At 42.7% G+C, this 20,087-nt stretch overlaps 1 protein-coding gene across 3 annotated transcripts in view; it reads left to right on the plus strand.

Moving 5' to 3' along the window:
* Positions 1 to 96: 96 nt before the first annotated feature.
* The window catches only part of ABTB2 (ankyrin repeat and BTB domain containing 2), a 98,581-nt gene continuing 78,590 nt past the window's right edge, over positions 97 to 20,087 (plus strand). The window contains exons 1-2 of one of the 3 annotated variants that reach the window (XM_029582072.1): positions 109 to 258; positions 5,186 to 5,291. Coding sequence is in view for 2 of the 3 variants with exons in the window: in XM_029582070.1 (XP_029437930.1) it covers positions 5,849 to 6,716 (868 nt within the window). In the remaining variant the exon portion in view is untranslated. The other 2 variants (XM_029582071.1, XM_029582070.1) reach the window with 2 other exon arrangements.

The raw sequence follows: 20,087 nt of genomic DNA on the forward strand, positions 1-20,087 counted from the left end.
ATATGTTGGCAGGAAAGGCGCATGCGCACCTGATGTGTCGTCAAGCTTGGGCTAGTTCCCGCCCAATTTGGCTTCTTTTTATCCCGTTGTACAGGAAACATTTTTTTTGTGCCAGTTGGGCTGGTTTTAGGCTAGGAAACTGGGCGGCCAACGCTCTTCCTCTCTGTTGCTGGCAATTTTTTTATTTTGCTGCAGGCAGCTCGGCCGGCAGTCGCAGAGTAATGACTCATCGGCTGCAGCCAATCATAGCAGCCCAAGGTAAGTGTTGCTTCTCCCCCCCGGCGGTGACGTGCCCCTGCTGCTTCCGCTTCCTAGGCGGGCGAGGAAGGGTGGATGCTTAGGGTTGGGAGACTCAGTAGAGTAATTTTTATATCGAAAAAACAGAAATTAAACAGTGAGATATCGGGGTATAGGAAGAGCGGCTCGGAAATGTTACAGCAATCAAAATGAGCAGGATCAGAGGCCACATTTGTAATGGAATGTTTCTAGTAGAAATAGAAGATTTTAGAAAATGGGTATTTGCAGTTTTGTTTGCGGTGCATGCTCGTACCTCGTGTTTGGGCTCTGCATCGCTATTCCCTCCTGTATTCTGCGTCTCTGGTGCCCTTTGGCGTTCATTCCTTCACCTACGTGTGAACACAGCACATCCAAGAGAGTCTTGAAGAAAGATAGCAAGGCACAGCTTTGAGTGGAACACGTTTGAGGCCAGATAAGGCAGCCAATAAAACATTAGAGCAGTGCAGTGTGACATTAGTAATGGGCTAAACTTTGCTGAAGCAGAGTCACCCCTTTGGGCAAATGGTGATTTATGTGTAGTGAATACGTTATTAACATTCCCAAAGAATAGGATCCACATCATTAGCAAATAAAAGCATGGTTAGCCTGGTATCGTCAGGGAAGCCAAAAACTGAAAGTGTATTGAACCTGAATTCTCTCATCTTGAGAGCTGGTCTTCAGAGTAAATTCACAAACAGTACCCTGTAAAAGTCTTCACACCCTTGTACATTTTTCTCATGCTGCTTAAAAAAAAATACAAATGCATTAAAGGAGTTTATTTTAATGATCTGTACAATATGTGCTATGCTTTCATCATGAAAAAAACAATTATAGAAATATTCCAAAAGTAAGAATTTTAAAAGTCTTCATACCCTTTGACATAGCACACTTAGATTGGCTCCAATTCAAAGAATTGCCTTAAGGCATCTAATATTTGTATACTTGTATCCTGGAATGGCCACTATTCAAAACAGTAAGCTGGGCTTGACAGCTTCAGTCTGACCCAGTATGGTAGCTTCTTATGTTCTTAAGCCCTATAATAAGTAGAGTCTGTCTGTGTCCAGTCACAGTAGTTGAGCTGATTCAAATACACCTGGATGAAGAATGTGGAAAGCCTGGGATGGGCAGATAGGCCATATGGTCTTTTTCTGCCATCACATCTCTAATGCTAAGTGATATGTGTGGCATAAATCCACTGCTCATCACTCTCCTAACCCCATGGTGCTGGTAGCATTGTTTGTGGATGCTTTACAGAAGCAGGGACAAGGAGGCTTGTAAAGACTGAGGGAAAGATGGATGGTGCAGTATACCTGTCCCAAGGAAAGGAAGCTTTCTCTGAAACTGCTTGCTGCTGGATATTAGGTTTACACCGGATCTCCTGACCTTCAGGGAAAAAAAATGAAAATCCTTTTGTAGAAGATTTTTGGCCCAGAACCAAGGCCCTTTTGCTTTGCCTTCCTCAATTTATCCCGCTTGAATCACCACATAAGAGTCTTGCATTCTTAATCTACCTCATTTTGTCCTACTGCAGTTGTGCATTGCTTGTATATACTGTCTCCCCCTCCCCAATCACTTAACTGTTAACTACAGCCTCTGATATTCTGCTACAGAGGTATGAGTGCCTCACGTTTCCTCCCATTTTGGGAAGATTGATTTGATTTGATATTACTGTTGTATTTTACCCTATTGTATAATTTGATCTCTTACTTCTGCTGTATTGTATGTCTATTATACTTATCTTCATTTGCACTCCCATGCACTGTAATCCCTCTCACTTGTTTTGTTTTACTGGTCTTTGATGCATCACTGCCATCTGAAGACCTCGTCTTTGTGTAACATGCTCTGAACTCATCCGCTGCAAGATCTTAAGATAAATAATGATTTATTTATTTATTTAAGTTTTTTATATACCGGCATTCATGAGCAAGTCACATCATGCCGGTTTACATAGTAACAGGGGTGCATAGAACAGTAGAACTAAACTAGTGCAAGGGGAAGCAGTTACAAAAAACAGGGGTAAGATAACTGGGAGAGAGAAAGAAAGGAACGGTGGGGCGTAAAGTTTTGTACAGGGATAATTGCTTAATAACTTAATAACTTAGTGAATATTTACAGTAGCATTGTTACAGTAGCAAGTGATGGTTATAAGTTATCCGGGAAGGCTTGTTTAAAAAGCCAGGTCTTCAATCTTTTGCGGAAAGTTGGTAGGCTGGGTTCTAGTCGCAGATCAGTAGGGATGGAGTTCCAAAGTGAGGGTCCGGCTGTCGAGAAAGCCCGGTCTCTTGCTGTTGTGTGTCGTGTGGATTTTGTGACAATTATGATGACGATAATCCTGGAGGAAAACCAGTTCCAGTTGCCATAGACCTGGGACCAGGGAATAAATTTATCTTTCAGCAGGACATTGATTCTAAGCACAAAGCAAATGCAACAATGAAGTGGTTGAGCAAGAAGAAAGAATGTCTTCAAGAGGCCCAGTCATAGCCAAGATCTGAATCCAATAGAAAATCTGTGGCAAAACTTGAAGACACATCTGCAGATGATACTCATCCAACTTGAAAAAACTTGAGCTCTTTTGCCAAGAAGAATAGGCAAAAACTGCACCATCCCTCTGTGCCAAGTTGGTAGACATCCTAAATGATTCATGGCTTTTACGGCTGCAAAAGTGGTTTCCAGCAAGTATGGAGTCAAAAAATGTCAAGACATGCAATCAAGACTTTGCAATCTTTAATTACTTTTGGAATATTTCTATAATTGTGCTTTCACAATGAAAGCATAGAATATGTTGTGAAGATTAGTGAAACAAATTCCAACTTGAATGCATTTTGATTTGTATTTTTTAGATAGCAGAATATAAAAAATGTACAAGAGTGTGAAGACTTTTACAAGGCACTGTAGATTTTGAAAGTTTCCCCTATGTAGGGATGAACAGAGACAGAGAAATAAAGTTTAATATATGTTCCAACTGATAAATTGTAACTTGCCTTGAGACTTATTAATAAAGTGGGATATCAAATCAAAATAATAATATGTGACTTTTTTTTAGTGATAATTAACTCCATCAGACCACTCTAGTCATGGTCCTTCTCTCAGTTTTAGCAGTATTTTATATTCTCTCTATAATTACAGATTGAATCCTATGAAAAATAAAAGCCTTCTCCCCTGGAAAGTTAGTTTTAAAAAATATTTTTACATTTATTTGCTTTGTTGTTTTTCATTGTTGCTCAAATGTATTCATATTTTCAATAAGCAGCTACCATAATGATCTAGCATTTGGTAGAAATGACACATTCACCCTGTGTTGGACTGCAGAGAAATGCTAGGCTACAGAGGTATAACTAAAGGGAAAAAAAGATGTTAATGTCTATCTACAAATCATTGGTGAAACCTCAGCTGCTGCACTGTGTCCAGTTCTAGAGACTGTGGCTCCAAAAGCTTGTAGAGGCCAAAGTCTGCACTGTAAACCCTACAAAAGGAGACTTGGGAACCTAAATATGTATCCCCTCACAGGTGGGGATATGATATAGATATTTAAATACTTCAAAGATATAAATAATGTACTAGATGCAAGCATTTTTCAACAAAAAGGAGGCTATATTCTATATGCTTTTGTGGTATTTCTCAAATATGTGGCCACTACAGATGAAGGAACTAACTGAAATTAACTGAGGATTTTAGGGAAAAACAGTCAGTGCCTTCAGAAGCATAGCTGGTGGCTATGAATAAAATGTTAGAATCCCTGGTCTAATGCATTATTCAGATGCTGATTATTATTTGCACATTTATATCACAAGGTGGCGTTCTTGTCTTAAGCATAAAATATATTTAAACAATAGCTGTTACAAATGAGTTCAGCTGGAGCAAGATGCAATAACTGTACCTCATGAGAGTCAGAGCAATGATCAAGCATCAGAAATAGTCTAGGACAATAAGATTATAGAGGGCTTGTTACATAATGTCACAAAGTTGGTACAGAAGGTAGGAATGCTGCTTGAAACTTACTGAAAATCCTTAATTATTACCGTTCCCTGCGGCAAGCCAACCTTAGTTAAACTGATCACTGGATCAGTCCTTGTTTTCACAATTATAAAACTTTCCCAATTAAAAACCTGGACTACAAATGCTGGGATACAGCAAGCAAAATTTAAATAAAGCAATAACACTAGGGAAAAAAAGTTCATATAGCAGTTCTTAGAACAAAAAAATTAAGATACTATTTTCAGTTTTGAGTTTTATGTAATTCCAAAGAGAGATTTGTTTTGGAAAACTTCCGCTTAGGAATTTCCACTACTAGGAAGCTACATAAACAGGGACCCTGCTGTGCTGACCCCAGTGGACATTCTGCTGTTCTATGGAAGGCAACATTGGCAACTGAAGGGTGAATTCTAGGGAAAGATAGTTTAGTAAAAAATTGGTCATATAGCGTAAGCGGAATAAAAAAGTATTTTGTCTGTCAAATCCAGCTGACTCTACTCACTGATATGTTAAACTCATAAAATTATCTAGTTTTTGGTAAAATTAAACCTAGGAAATCTAGTACTCTGATATTACCTACAATTTTCCTTTCTTTTTGTTGCAAACATTATAAGTTACATTTGCTAATAGGCTTATAATGTATACATACTTTGCCTCATATATCTAAAAAGGTTTATTTTCACATTTCAGAACCTCCAAAGAACTTTTATTAACTACAAGCCTTGTCTGGCTAGAAATCTGGAGAATAGTGGACAATATGGTGCATGTCTGGTGGTCTGGGTGAGGGTGTACAGAAAGGAAGAAAGGGTGTTTAGTGCAATAAGCTTTGCTCAGTCAGTTTACAAAGAGTTAACTGGGAGCCAACCTAGTCTGAAGCTTGGGAAATTTTTCTCCCAGCCCTTTGTGCATGGGTCTAATTTGCATATCTATTGGCCAGGTTGGATTTCACTGGCCGGGGCCAGATGTGGAACAGCTGATTGGTTGGGTGCTGCAGACATCATTTGCATACTGCCTGCAAAGAGCATGCCGAAGAGTTAACTGAGGTAAGTTTCCGAAGAGCTTCTCCGGCTGGATGGGGGATTTATCCCTTATCCTCTGCAGCTTGCTGGGCTCCTTTCATCTCCCTACTTCGCCGCTCTGTTTTTTTCTTGCTGCTAGACATGTTTGCTGTGGTTGCAGGAAACTAAAGCATGTGAGAGAAGAGCTTTGCCTTGGTGGAGTCGCTGCTCCTGCGTTCTGACTGTAAAGTGCAGTTTCTAGTTTGCATTGTGGAATCCCCTCAACTTCTGAAACTGGGAACGGACTTAGAGTCTGTCTGCTGCGACTTTGACAGCTTGGTGCTGTTTGCATTTTTTCCTCTCACTCTTTGGACCTCTTGACTTATACAGTAAATTTAAAGACCTCAGTGTCTGCATAAGATGGAGAAAACTGATGACTACTGTCTGAAGTATCCTTTAGAGTTAAGGATGCGTGTGACATTCTGCACTTTATTATAAAGTATCTTCAAGTCTGGGATTTAGAAGCAAACCCAGAGTTTAGAGTTGCATCTGGCATTATTGTTATCTTTTCCTTTTCATAAATTGGAGAAAGATCTGTTCCCATGGCTGGAATATATAGCTCTGCTTTGAAGACCCTGGAGGATTTGACCCTGGATTCTGGTTATGGGGCAGAAGATTCCTGCAGGTCCCTTAGCCTCTCTTCTTCCAAATCCAACTCCCAGGCATTCACATCTTCGCAACACAGAGGCAACTGGTGGTACTATTCTGGATCCATGAACAGTAGGAACAACAGCTGGGACACAGTGAACACTGTCCTTCCAGAAGATCCAGAGTTAGCAGAAATCTTTTCCAAGTGTCCTAGGCTTCCAGATCTAGAGGAGTTCCCATGGACTGATGAAGAGATCAGGAAACTACTCAGAAAGGGGACGGGAGAGGGACATGCCAGAGTCTTTTCACAGGAGGCCATCAGGAGGTTGTCTCTGTTGCTGAGGAGAGCACTGATCAGGATCTCCAGGGAGGCCCAGCGTCTGAGCGTGATGCATTCCAAATGTACCAGGTTCGAGATCCAAACTGCCATGAAGCTCATCCTGAGCTGGGCGTTATCTGAGAGCTGTGTCCTGGCTGCAGTCAAGGCACTGTCTCTCTATAGTATGAGCGCTGGAGAAGGACTCCGAAAAGGCAAGTCGGCCCGCTCTGGCCTTACACTCTCGGTGGGGAGGTTTTTCAGATGGATGGTGGACACCAGGATCTCCGTGAGGATCCATGAGTATGCAGCCATCTCTTTAGTTTCTTGTATGGAGAATCTTGTTGAGGAGATCCGGGTCCGAGTCCTGGGGAGTCAGAGCCCTGATATTGGAGGCGGAGGAGAAGTTTCTGTTGATGCTCTAGAGATGGTCATCAATAATGATGCTGAACTTTGGGGAGTATTACAGCCATATGAGCATCTCATTTGTGGGAAAAATGCTAATGGTAAGATCTAAGTTCTGTTAATATTACACATATAGAATGTTGAAAAATTGCAATGACTTGCTGCCTGATTTTATCCAGTTGTTTGAATTTTAAAATGTTAATTGCATTGAACTATATGTGTGTGTGTGTGTGTATATATATATATATATCCAGGTGCCTTATTACTTATGCAAGGTTTGGTAAATAAAGAAAGACACATGCCTGCACAGATGACCTTCGACAGTATTGTACTAATGTGAAGTGAGTGAGAAGCTCTTTCACAGAGTAGGGGAGCCATTATCGCCCATACTGTCTTTCGGAAGCAAATTGGTGAAAAGACACTTTAAATTGTTTAGTTATTAGTCTGAATATCCAGATTATATAATTTGCTAAATGCATGAGTTGGTGACTGTGTGTCACGCTGGAAGATGCATGATTGCTTGGGGTTTCTTATACTGTCTTTTCTGTATCCCACCCAACATTGTCCCTAAGGAATGCTAATTATGGAAGAAATCCAAGTAAAATGATTTGGGAGTTTGACTCATTTCCCGCGGGTCTGGACTTCTGTATACACGTTTTTAAGTATTTGCGCTGTTACCTGCAGCAACAGGTGCACACCTTCTCTTATCTGTGGCAGACAAAAGGGGGTCAGGTCTGCATATTCTGTGTCCACTGCTGGGAGCAAGGAAGCTGTTCCCTCCACCCTGTCATTTTTTTATAGGCTTTTCCCATGGTTATTATATAGTTACGTAGTTGGTTTAGGTTGAAGTCCCACCTTCTGACTGCCTCAGACTCTTTAAGTCGCAGTAATTCAGAACAAGGCAAAAAAAAAAAAAATTCTATGAAGCCAATTTTGCAATAGCTTTAAAAGAAATTGCTACCTGATCCCCCAAATATGAAGATCATCTGAGAACTGCTGTTGCCTCAGCATCGTGGCATTTCAAGGGCAATAGTGCTTGCTTTATTAGGTCACATTATTTTTGTCAATTGGATTGCAAACTCCTATATTTATTTTTAATACATCAATATCTCCTGAGGTGAAAAGTTCCTCACACACGGGAAGCATCTGAAAACAAATATTTTATTTAACCCCCGTCAATTTCCATGATGGAAGATTCTGACCATCTATGCATAGCAAGAGATCATTGCATGGAGTTTAGAGAGGATCATATACGGTTATGTGGTTGAACATATATTCTCTAGAATTAGAAACCAACTGTAAAATAGTCAAACAGATCCATTAATGATTATCTGGATTTTAATTACGTTCGTTCGACCACGGTTATAGGATTTTTAACAACTCAATACTTGGAATGGGGGGGTATTGAGACGCTTACTCTAATCTGATCAGAAGGAGACATAGTTCTTCAGTTAAGCAATAAACTAGGGAATAGAAGTGTTCATTTTTTGGTAAAAGACTTTTAATAATCGCTGACTTATTGTCACTGAATCGCAGCTTGTCCTGGCATGAGAACCATGTACTAATATTTGCAGCTTTAAGTCAGTGGCATAGATTAGAATAATAGGCTCATCTGTATCCCCAGATTCTGTCACCTTCCAGTAGTCATCGTAGCGCCACATCGTAGCGCCACACGTCACCACCTTGTCTGCCAATGGGTAGCATAACAATGAAACCCAATGCCATTACCTTGCATCTGAGGAATTTTAGGGAACAAATCGAACACATAACCCCAAATTACAGAGCTCTGCCTCCCCACATAACAGGTGCTTATTTCAAGATTTTGCGTTGTTGGTGCAAGCACCAAAGGCAGAGAATGGATCTGAGCATTTCTCAAGCTGGAATACATCTGTGTGACTAATTTAAAATCACACTGCGTGGCCCTCTCAAATACCAGCATGGGGGGGGGGGGGGGGGAGAGGCACTAAAGCCACATTTCAGACCTTTCCCGGTGGGCCATACGTTGAGAGTGAGAGAAGCACTGCTAATTGTTCTTTCTTATTTAACCGAATTAGGTACTAATGACCACCAATACTCTGCTGCCTTTTGTGACTTCATCTTGTCTGATAAAAGGAGCCCTCTCCTGCCCCTCCATAGATGTCAGGTTTGTGGGAGCTTCAACACCTTCGATATCAGAGCTGCCTCCCATGTCACTTCCTCTCCTCTCAGCAATCATGGGTCCATGGGACCGAAGATGGTGATGTGGAAGGCAGATATGATATTGAGGGTGCTCAAGCACCAACGGGATGCACAGAACTGGCACTTAGGCCTCTTTCCCTGGACTCCTGCTCCTCAAGAGAAAGCACAGACAGTCCTAACACGCTCTGTGTGACATTGGCTGCAGGGGAAGCGTGCACAGCAATCATGGTCTGAATCCCACCTTTATATTAGGTGATAGCAGATAAGGACCCATTGGCCCTCCTTTGGGTAATTATGCATATAAATTCCCATGCTTAGATTATGTCATGGCACATTCTGTTCCTCACAGCTTTTACAATCAGGAACTTTCATCTTTGTGTTTGCAGCCTTGATTCATGATTAGCAGAACCCTGCCTGTGAGCAAACTCCTGGATTGTGAGCCTAGTTTAAGATTGTGAACTGTCTTGGCCATCTCTAAATTTGTGATATAAATTAAAAAGCAGCATCACCTATGGTATTCATCTAAATGCAGGCCAAAGGGGTGACTCCATCCTAGTCTTACTAGATCTTTCCGCTCCCTTTGTCCTGATTCAGCACCTAGGAAACATTGCCATTGTAGGTACTGCTCTTAAATGGTTTGAATCTTTTCTGTCCAATAGAACTCAATCTGTCATGTGGGCCAACAAATCATTCATCCCTAAAAACCTCACATGTGGAGTGCCTCAGGACTCTGTCCTCTCCCCGATTCTCTTTCATATCTACATTCGTGCAGTCTGTGACCTGAATCACTCGTTCAACACTGAATGTTAACTGTTTGCAGATGAGATCCAACTTTGCATTAAAATAGGATCTGACCAGTCTTATGGCAGTAGTCCAATAGCGCAATAACCAAAACTCAAATTTAACCCTCTAAATCTTAACTCCTCTGGCTTAGCTGCCGAGATCACCCCACTGTGATCTCAATCTTCCCCATCAGCCCAAAGAATCAAACTCATGATGGAATCCCAGTGAGAGCCTCCTTTATGTACCTCTGCCAGATTCAGCAATTACACAACTACCTCAATCAGCATAACCCGTCTTCTATTATTCATGCATTAATCATGAGTCGATTAAATTATTGTAACTTGCTACTAAATGGTATCTCCCTGATCAGCTTGAAATGCCTACAACTCGTGCAAATCATGACGGCCAGAATCTTGGTTGGGGCCAATGCATTGGACCACATAAGGCCCATCTTATATAGACTACACTGGCTCCACGTTGAAACTAGGATAACATTCAAAAGTCTCTTCTTCATCTTTAAATGTGTGAATAAACAAACCCTGGGCTATCTCTCCCATCTAGTTGCCTCCTCCACCCCTTCTAGAGAACTGCAGTCCTCACAAAAGGCCCCCGACTTCTGTGAAACGGACCTGCCCAAGACCGACAGCCTTCAGCTGCTATGCTCCCAAGATCTGGAAGGAGGGTCCCCTACCCATTGGCCTGGATCCATGCTACCTTCCACAAAAAAAGCAAAGGCTCAGCTGTTCAACCAGGCCTTCCCTCAGTCTGTTCCTTAGGAAAGAAGTAAGTTCCTCTGTGCCGGGACACCCAGTGCTGTGGCTATTGTTTCTGCTAACGTACCTGTTAATCTAAAATTGATTGTAATCCGCTTTGAGACCATTTCTGGGAAAAAGCAGAATATCAAGTGTTTGTAAATAAATGATTTTAGATAAATACGATCAGGTTTGCACTGCCGAAAGATTGCATGTTACCCAGAAGGTTCAGCTTTCTTGTAATTCAGGCAAATCATATCTTAGCCTCCAGCTTCAAAAGGCCTAGTCCCAAGGAGCCATGTCAGAATGAATGAAGAGAAACTTTAGGACTGATGTGCTAAGGGCTCATACGCATTTCGTATGGCTTGGGGAAATGCTTATGACGGCAGGCCCATCGTGGGCCGCAATGGATCTTTGTCTCAGAGAAGTATTATCTGTTAGTTGTTTGTTCTTTAAAAGTTAAATAAGAAGAGATGCTGTGAGAAGCCAAGACATATTTCTACCACTTACCAGTGCAGAATTTGTACAGGAGCTCTGCACCATTTTACGTGTATCCAGTGTGTGCCTGTTATAAATCTGCATGAATTGGAGAAATTGCTATGTAATTCCGTTTCCAGCTGGAAACAAGGACTGAGCTTGCAGGGGACACTTGAGCTGTGTGGGTAGTTTCACACAGAAACCCACTGGGAAAGCGATGCCAGAGGCACTGGCTGAATCCTTTGGTAGTTTCTCACCCATTCCTGCACAATAACAATGAAAATGAGATTTGTGTTGTGCATGAAGAAGTGGTTTCTAGACTGAGCTATAATTAGAATTGTTCCTCTGCGAACCTTGGACAGTTGAGGATATCCCACAGCTATGCAGATGTTATAGGCCCATGCCTGGACAGTGGAGCTGCTGAGGACTTGGTTTTGTAGACCTGCACTGTTACTCAGTAGGGACTGGGCTGCAAAGAGTTAACAGTCACTTCAGCAGAGCATCTTTTACAGCTGCTGCTATCCTCCCACCTCCACAAATATCCTTCTCCCCACAGCTATGAACTGCCTGAGAAGTCAGGGCAGTTCCTTATACAAAGGCCAGAACTATTGAGAATAAACACCTCACACTGGTGTGAAGAGAATCCCCTGACTCCTTCTCTCCCATCATCGAACACTGGGAATGTTTTGCCTTTTCAATCCTTCACCAAAGGTTTTTTCACCAACCAAGCTCTTTTCCATTGCACACAAATTGTGTGCGGCGGTGGGTGGCAGAGGGCATTAAAAAAAAAAAAAAAAAAAAAAGCTAATCAGTTGATTTATAAGAGAGTCCTTTCAGAGGAGATGAAACAGGCTTTTAAAAGCATCATTAATTACGTATGTCTGAAAACTGTTTGGAAAAGAGCTTTCGATGAAATTTACCAAACGGGTCATCAGTCAGTAACTGGGCGAGATGATCAGTTTCTGTAGAGTAGGCAGAGGCTGTGCATCACTTTGGTAGCTGGTTCCTGCTGCACTTTGGTAGTGGGTTAATGCAAGATAATAGTGTGCTTTAGATTTGCAGTGACAGGGAATGTTAGTTTCTGTAGCTCTGGTGCAACTGCTTGCATGCCGTGTCGAGGCCTGAGAAAAAGTTCAAGCATTTTCAGATTCTGTATATCTCAACGAGATCTGAGCAGAATTATTCCCTCTTCAGGAAAGCACATAAAAGGGCTAAGAGGTGGTCTATGATTTTTGATAATAAAAGTGAGGTTGAAATCCATCTGTTCAGGTGGATGGGGGTGGATTCTTCAAAGGCTGAATTTTGCCTTGACTAACCAGGCTGAGAAATGGAGCTGGTAATGTTTGATTAGGGAGTTTGGAAATCTATCTTCACAAAGTGCAACTTCTCCTGTAATAAGACATCATTTATATAGCACTGCTGCATGCATGCACTGTTTTACAGTGGTGGTATTATAAGTCCATGCCCCAAAGAGCTTACAGTCTAAGTGAGTACCAGAAACAATGGGGAGATGGTGGGACTTACCGAAGGACACAAGGCGTGTTGGTAGCAGAACTGGGATTTGAAACCTGGCTTTCTTGGGTTTTAATGAATCATGAGCTGCTACTCAATCGCTGGAATGATATATATTTTTATGTCCTTAAATGAAATGTTTATAGTGAGTTTTTAAAAAAAATTGTTTAAAATGAAGATTTTTGTGACACCTACTCTATACAGTATATATGTGGATTAAATTGTTATTTGTGTGTTTATTTGTTGAAAATATAAAGGAATTGGAGGAAAGTTTCATATAAACTCGTTGGTGTCTCCGCACCACGGTTGTGTGGTGTTATAATCATTAACTGTCCCCCTCCTCCTGTGAAAATTTTTTGTAAAAAGTTTTTTTTGCTGAAATTACTTCACCTCTGTAACCTCTTCCGTGTGGTGAGCATCAAATTATTTATATACCATGACGGTACTTAATGTGGAGAGCTGTAAACTCTCTACTGTAAACTATGAACTATAAAGGAGTAAAGTTCAGACTTCCCTTTAGGGTGTTGGTATATACTGTCCAGTTTCCAACGATGGTCCCGACACAGCCGATCCGTGTTTCAGACTGGTTGTCTTTCCTCAGGGATGTGGAACGTTATGATGCAACCAACTTTCAAGGAATCTGGATGAACTCCATTGAAAAAGTCCTCTGGTGGTCTTAAGTGGTGGATGACTCTTGACGGAGTAGCTCTGGCTCCGTCACCGGAAGCCAGAAGCCAGTAACCCTTCTCCTTTCTTATGGACAGAACGTCCTCTCCATTCCCCCCCTCTCAAGGAGCCAAAGTGGAGAGAGGATACGGGAACTCTGCTCCACCAGTGCTTGATTCACGGAACAAAAATATGCTGTAGTTTTTCCCTTGGCTGCGTATGAGTGTGAGTGTCCGGGTGGCCTATTATTTTCAGAACCCTTAGCCTTGAGAACTGAATCAGTTCTAGGTGAATAGATGGGGCATTTACTGAACGCTATATGAATGTCAGTCAGGAACAGCTCTCTCTTCACTTCAGGTTAGTGGGGAGAGGAAGTGGATGATATGCTCATTTAACTCTTTCTGTTTCTGTATAAGTTCTCATGGATGCACGTGCCCTATAGCGCATAAGGCAAATCCCCGCCATTAAAGGGTTGGTACAGGTGCCCCAGGCTAGCAGGTTGTACTTTCGATATGAACTCGTGTGATGTGCGAGTGGAGGATTTAGAGAGTGCTGAGATTTTACAGTTCCCATGGCCACGCTCCCCTCCGGCAGAGGATAACATCCCTTTCCACAGGAGAGAAAGACATGGAATAATGCACACATTTTTCAAACAGCTGATTAACTTGGGTAAAGGCTGCACTGGGACAAAGTCCATGTGTATGTTCTACCAGCACCGCCTTCCAGAGAGTGGACGCTTCTACTGTGCGTGCCTACTTTTCCTCCTGCAGCCTAAGTGCGCCTCTCGAGATCGAAAAATTCTCAGTGCAGCTAAAGTCTGCGCTGCTGGAACAATGCACAGACTTTTAGTCTGTTGAGGGAAGGCCAATTAAAGTGGGGTAAAATGATTTTCCCTTGTGTAAATCCCTTGGAAAATGGCTCTCTCATTGCACACGGCTTTGAAGGACCCAGTTGTGTGTCAGAGTAGAGTTCACTGCTCTATGGTCCATGCAACCATTTATTCCTGAGTGCAAAACAAGAAAGGTTTATTCAGCACATCAGTGCTTGTTAATATACTGTCTGCATGAATTATTTAAGTGCCACTATTCCTGGTTAGTTTGTAGGAAAGGGAGCATCTTCTGAACAAACATAGGCCCAGGTTTCACCATTTTGTGCCTATGGGGAAAATGCTTAATATGCAGGCCCCATAGTTTGCTATTTCTTTCTTTTATCAGAAAATGAAGCATTATATCTGGGCACTTCCAGCTGTAAAGTGAAATGCACTGAGGATTTCTGAATAGCACATCTTGAGACAGTGCTAATAACCAGGGACGCTGGTCCCATTTGGAAAGAAAGCTTATATCACTGTGTGTCCGTGTGTCCTTCCCAGTAACTTTTCTGCTTGATGTCCAATCAACATGAAATTTTGAGGATATGGCAGGGGACAAGTAAAAATTCTGACCACAGAGGCTCTTTCTAGGATTCATGGATATGTGCAGACTGCATCCTGGTTGTTTTCTCTTTTGTGACTTGGTAATTTCTTCCTGCTTCTCTGGGCTTCCAGCTCAATCAGAACCAACCTCCACTGGACTATGGCCATGAGCCTTCATTCACAAAACCCCCAAGGAATTTTTCCCCTATAATGTATCCCCTGCCAACTCACCTGGTCCTTGGCTGAGGGCCATGCACCAAGACCTTTTCTGGAGCCCCTGCAATCATGAGCTTTAAATTCAGTAGTTAGTTCTCCCTGTTTCCTCCTCCTCCCCCATCCCAGTGTCCTGTCAACGTTGTGTCTGGTCCCCTGCATGAAAGCCTGCAGCATTGCCACTGATACATCAGGCTGGTCTCCTGGGAAAATATTTTGTCAGTTCTAAATATAGGCCCATAAAGAGTGTATTACATCGCACAATGTGGTAGCCAATAAAATACAAGAAGTGCATTTAATAAATAGCTCAGTTAGTAATCTTGGTCCAGTTGTGATGCCTCCCTTTTGTCTACAGAGCTCTCTGCCTTGCTCTTGCTGGTCCCAGAAAGGCAGCTGGAAGGAAAGCAATCAATATTGTTTTACATTAAAGTAGAGAGAAGTACAAACTATTTCTCAGAATTCACCTCACCTACCTAGGGGCTGTTTATGTGTGTGCACGCGGTTTCTTGTGCAAATATTACTGACAACTCATAGCATTGTACAAATGCTTCTAAATATGATTCTCTCTTTTCTCAGTAGAATATAATCATTCCTTCTTGCTGTTTGGGCAGGTTCCGGATTTACTCTTACGTTTGAGTTACACTTGCACGCCTGGCCACATCTTTAATCCAGATGTTACGAAACCCCAGTAGGGCGTAGGCTATTTTACCAAAACCCCACTTGGAATAAACAAGACCAATGAATCCCTTGCTCCCCGTCTGACTCTTCCTGCCATCCTGTCTGTATCCACAGAACCACCTTGTACCCAGGTCAGCAAAACTAAACGTACAGGAGCCACTGTCTCAGCGTGGCTGGAATTATTTTGTGGACTAAAGTGCAGGTTACATGGGACTCACTCAGCATGTTCCACTTAAAGTCATCCTTGCGGCAGTACTGCAGGAGGACTTAGCAAGTGCTGCCAGTGGTAAAGGAGGAAGGTCAGCAGTGTGCAGACTCAAAGGAAAATGCTTCTTGAATTGCCAGATGTTTAAAAACTCAAGAATAAGCATTCTGGCCCCAGCGTAAGGTGGCAGGTTCATTTTAGCACCACGGTGTCCTGGGAAGCAGATGTATGATAGGACAGTAATGGGGGAGAATGCACGCTCTGCACCGAAGGAGGTCTCTGGGAGGCTGAGACAACCTGATGTACTAGAAAATGCTACTTAAAAGCAACTAGTGGCTGGTACCAGGTACTCTCCCAAACATAGAACTAGTTTCACTTACTAATTACTCTGATACAATATAACTAGTTAGCATTACGAGTTCTAAACTAGTTACGGTTCTCATTAGTTACTCAATCCATGTGATCCGTTTCAGCAGGGTTTTTTTTTCCTGATTACAGATTTACTAATGATAAAAATAAACAGAAATATGCAGCAGAAGAGTGAAGAGAGAGTTTAGGTGGCCTAAAGCTGAGATTAAAGAACTGAGAACCAGGAGAGCAGGGTTCAAATCCTAATAGTCCCTCTGACCTTGGGCAAGTTACCTTGAGGACAATTTTCAAAACCATTTACTTGAGTAAATCAGCCTGTCTGAGAACCACCCTCAGAACCGCACAGGGTTCAGAACCACCCTCAGAACCACACAGGGTTCAGAACCACTAAAGGGTCCGCACAGGGTTCAGAACCACCCTCAGAACCGCACAGGGTTCAGAACCACCCTCAGAACCATACAGGGTTCAGAACCACCCTCGGAACCACACAGGGTTCAGAACCACTAAAGGGTCCACACAGGGTTCAGAACAACCTCAGAACCACACAGGGTTCAGAACCACTAAAGGGTCCGCACAGGGTTCAGAACCACCTCAGAACCACACAGGGTTCAGAACTATGTCAGAACCGCTAAAGGGTCCACACAGGGTTCAGAACATGAAAGCTGTTAGAAAGGCACACAGGGTTCAGAACCACCCTCGGAACCACACAGGGTTCAGAACTATGTCAGAACCGATAAAGGGTCCACACAGGGTTCAGAACATGACGGCTGTTAGAAAGGCACATTTTGCTCTGGGAAGTAAAGGAGGCACACAGAATGGGATTTTCAAATCCATGTGTGTATGTTTAGCAGAATTAGAAAAGGTACAGAAAAGAGCGATTAAAATGATAAAGGGGATGGAACGATTCCCCTGTGAGGAAAGGCTGAAGAGGTTAGGGCTGTTCAGCTTGGAGAAGAGACAGCTGAGGGGGGATATGATAGAGGTCTATAAAATAATGAGTGGAATGGAAAGAGTAAACGTTAATTGATTGTTTACTCTTTCAAAAAGTACAAAGAGCAGGGAACACACAATGAAGTTACTGGGTAATACATTTAAGCCTAATAAGAGAAAATATTTTTTTACTCAGTGCATAATTAACTTTTGGAATTCGTTGCCAGAGAATGCGGTGAAAGCTATTAGTATAGCTGTGCTTAAAAATGGTCTGGACAGGTTCCTGGAGGAAAAGTCCATGAACCATTATTAAGGTAGAGTTGCAGGAATCCCCGGCTTATCCCTGGGTTAAGCAGCTTGGAATCTCTTGACCCCTTGGGATCCTGCCAGGGACTTGAGACCTGGATTGGCCAATGTTGGACACAGGATCCTGGGCTTGATGGACCCTTGGTCTGACCCAGCATGGCAGATCTTATGTTCTTGACTATTCTCCGTGCACAGGAAAAGGAGGTGTAAAATCCACAGGAACATTTGTCACCAGGCACCCTTGTGAGCCAACTTTTAAAAGAAAAACCGTGCGCATAGTTTTTCTATGAAAATTGCCTGTCAGCTCCGTGGGTGTGAAGCTGCCTATGAACTCTGCACCCAGGTGGGCTCCTGAAAATCCCCCCCGTGGCTTCCTCGCCCTTCCCTGTGACCTGGGAGCTGCCGAGACAGTTGGCCAGGCTTAAGTGTCAGCTGGGACCCCAGAACCTGGGGAGAAGATTAGGGAGCTGCCTCACCAGTTATACCGCAGCTTCCATACAGTAACACACCTCTGCTTTTTACTTTTTTTTTTTTCCAGAAAATGTGCTTTTTTAAAATAATAGAAAAGCGTTTTTTAGCATGTTATTGTCTGCTGTTGGGCATAAAAAGAAGTAGCGTGCAGCACAGAGCAGAGCAGACAGCAGGTGCCTGATTCACACTTGTTTCAAGCATTTTGCTTAGAATCCTAGAGCGCAGTGTGCGGTAAAGCGAGGCTGTCGTGTCCCTTTTCATGATATGGGGAAGGAGCAAGTTTACTCTCCGCCTCTCAGCAACATTGGGGTGCTCTGGATTAGTACCCGAGGAAAGTCAGGAAATATTTTCACAGCTTTTTTAAAGAAAAGAGTTTTGGAAAGTTCAAAAGCAGGTTTCCTCTGACGTTTGAGAGAGTGAGGAAGGAGTGCTGGGACTGAAGAGAAGAGAATGGAGGTGCTGGTCGGCATGAAGCTGTATCCAGATAAGGTCAGAAGAAGAAGCAGCTCCCATTACAACCCCTGGCAATTCTCAGCTGACCAAAGGCCATTCTTGTAACACCCTGCTCAGACCTGATAGGAGTATGCGTCGGGCTTCACAATTTCTCCCAGGCCTGCTGGCACTGATAGGGGACACAGTTTGAAGGAAGGAAAAAGAGTTACATGGACATTATTAGCAAACTTGTTAAGCGAGTAAGTGAATCAAAGTGCAAAAGTGAGCAGTGTGAGGAGCAGGTACTGTGGACACAACCCCCTATTTTTTTCTGTTGCACTCATCTGCCTCTGTAAAGTCATTGCTGTTGTTGTTTTGGTTCGTGGAGGAGAGAGCTGGGGTTGGATAAAAGGGAGATGAACCTTTCTGACCACTAGGAGCTTGCTATGCACTTGAGTGTCCACTGCAGTGAGGGGCTGCCTATGCTGCTTCTGGGTTGTGAAGAGGCACTGCTGAAAGGGAATAGTTTGGAGTGAGATTAGGCAGAAAAGTAAAGCCTGCTGAGCAATGCAGCATCCCTGCCCTCCCCGGGGATACAAATTGCTTACAAATTGAAGCATTGATCGAAATGAAAGCAAACCGTGTTCAAAAGCAGGACCTCCGCTCAGCCGCCTATTTATTTCTTGTAATAAATGTTTCATAGATGCAAGCACTCCCATCTATTATTCATGCAAAGGAGAAAGGAATTATTCTGAAAGAGGCAAGGATGACGGGGGTGTGGGGAGGGAGCAGTCCAGTGATGCACGGCAAGGATGGAGGCTGAGGGACAGGTCGGTCTCCACTGTAGAAGGGAGTTAGATCTGGCTGGCTGTAGCTCCTCGTCCAGTGTGCTTTTCACTTTGAAAATCTCAGAGAACGTTTTGAAACAGAAGAAAAAAAACAGGCTTGACTTGCTTGTTCCTTGTGCCCTGTAGTCAGGTGGACACCCTGCCTATAGCCCTCTAATTTTTCATTACAGATTTTTGGCAATGAGACGTTTTACTGGACTAGACAGGGAAGGTTGAGTCAAAAATGGTTCTTGACGTCCCGTTGATTGAGCGTATGCTCAATAATGGTCACTGAGGGAAAGAAATCACACCCACTGCCTCCGCATGCTGTAAAAAACCTTGGCAGCAGAATCTGCTTTTCAGCATGTCATGCATTTCTGCTGGTGTCGGGAAACATTGCCCAAGCAAGCTTTCAGGCTCCCTTCTGCTCTGTGCTGCTGGGAACCACTGCTGACAATCTGTGTCTTGCCCACACAGTCTGTGGCTTCAGCTAAAAATGGAGAATTTTCTGTAAGTCGCAGGAAAGAATCATATAATTTACAATGTTCAGTCAGTGCTTGGCCTCCATACCAGCCTTACACTGCTAAATAATCTTACCACTGGGGGAGGAGTCAGTGGGCATTGGGGGGTGAGCAGTTTGTTTATTTTACAGACTTATAACCGCACAATCCGATATTCTTGGCAGTTTTCAAATCACACATACACAAATTACAAATTAATAAAACATACAAATCTAAAACTCTTCATAAATAAAGAAAATACATACATCACTTAAAATGCAACATAATAACACATGATCCTCTTGATCTGCTCTACACTACAAATGCAATGGGCGTTTTTTTCCATCGGCTTCACGAGTCAGGATTTATAGAGTTTGTAGAATCCAGAACCATAGAGGAGGACTGATGCCTGGGACGGGCATATCTGGGTAGACATTAATGTTGTGACTCCCCACTGCTTCATCAGTGATGAAATGGTTATGTTTGGCTAAATTAGAACAAGTCTTTAATTAGGCTAAGCTTGCAGTATGTCAAAGAGATAAGGTCCACCTACATTAAATTCTATGTAGAAAGTATAGAATGAAACAAATAACATATTAATCAGGGGACTGGCAGATTGTTCTTTTCAAGGCAAGACCAGGGTGACTAGGAATAAGGATGTGAAAGGATTATTTGCAGTTGTATGACTGGTCACCGTGTGGCTCATTCATTCAGGATGTTTACATTGGGGAATAAGGATACTGCAGTAGGATATTATTTGAC

The sequence above is a fragment of the Rhinatrema bivittatum genome, chromosome 17 (assembly GCF_901001135.1).
Source record: "Rhinatrema bivittatum chromosome 17, aRhiBiv1.1, whole genome shotgun sequence".
In the NCBI taxonomy this organism is placed as follows: Eukaryota; Metazoa; Chordata; class Amphibia; order Gymnophiona; family Rhinatrematidae; genus Rhinatrema; species Rhinatrema bivittatum.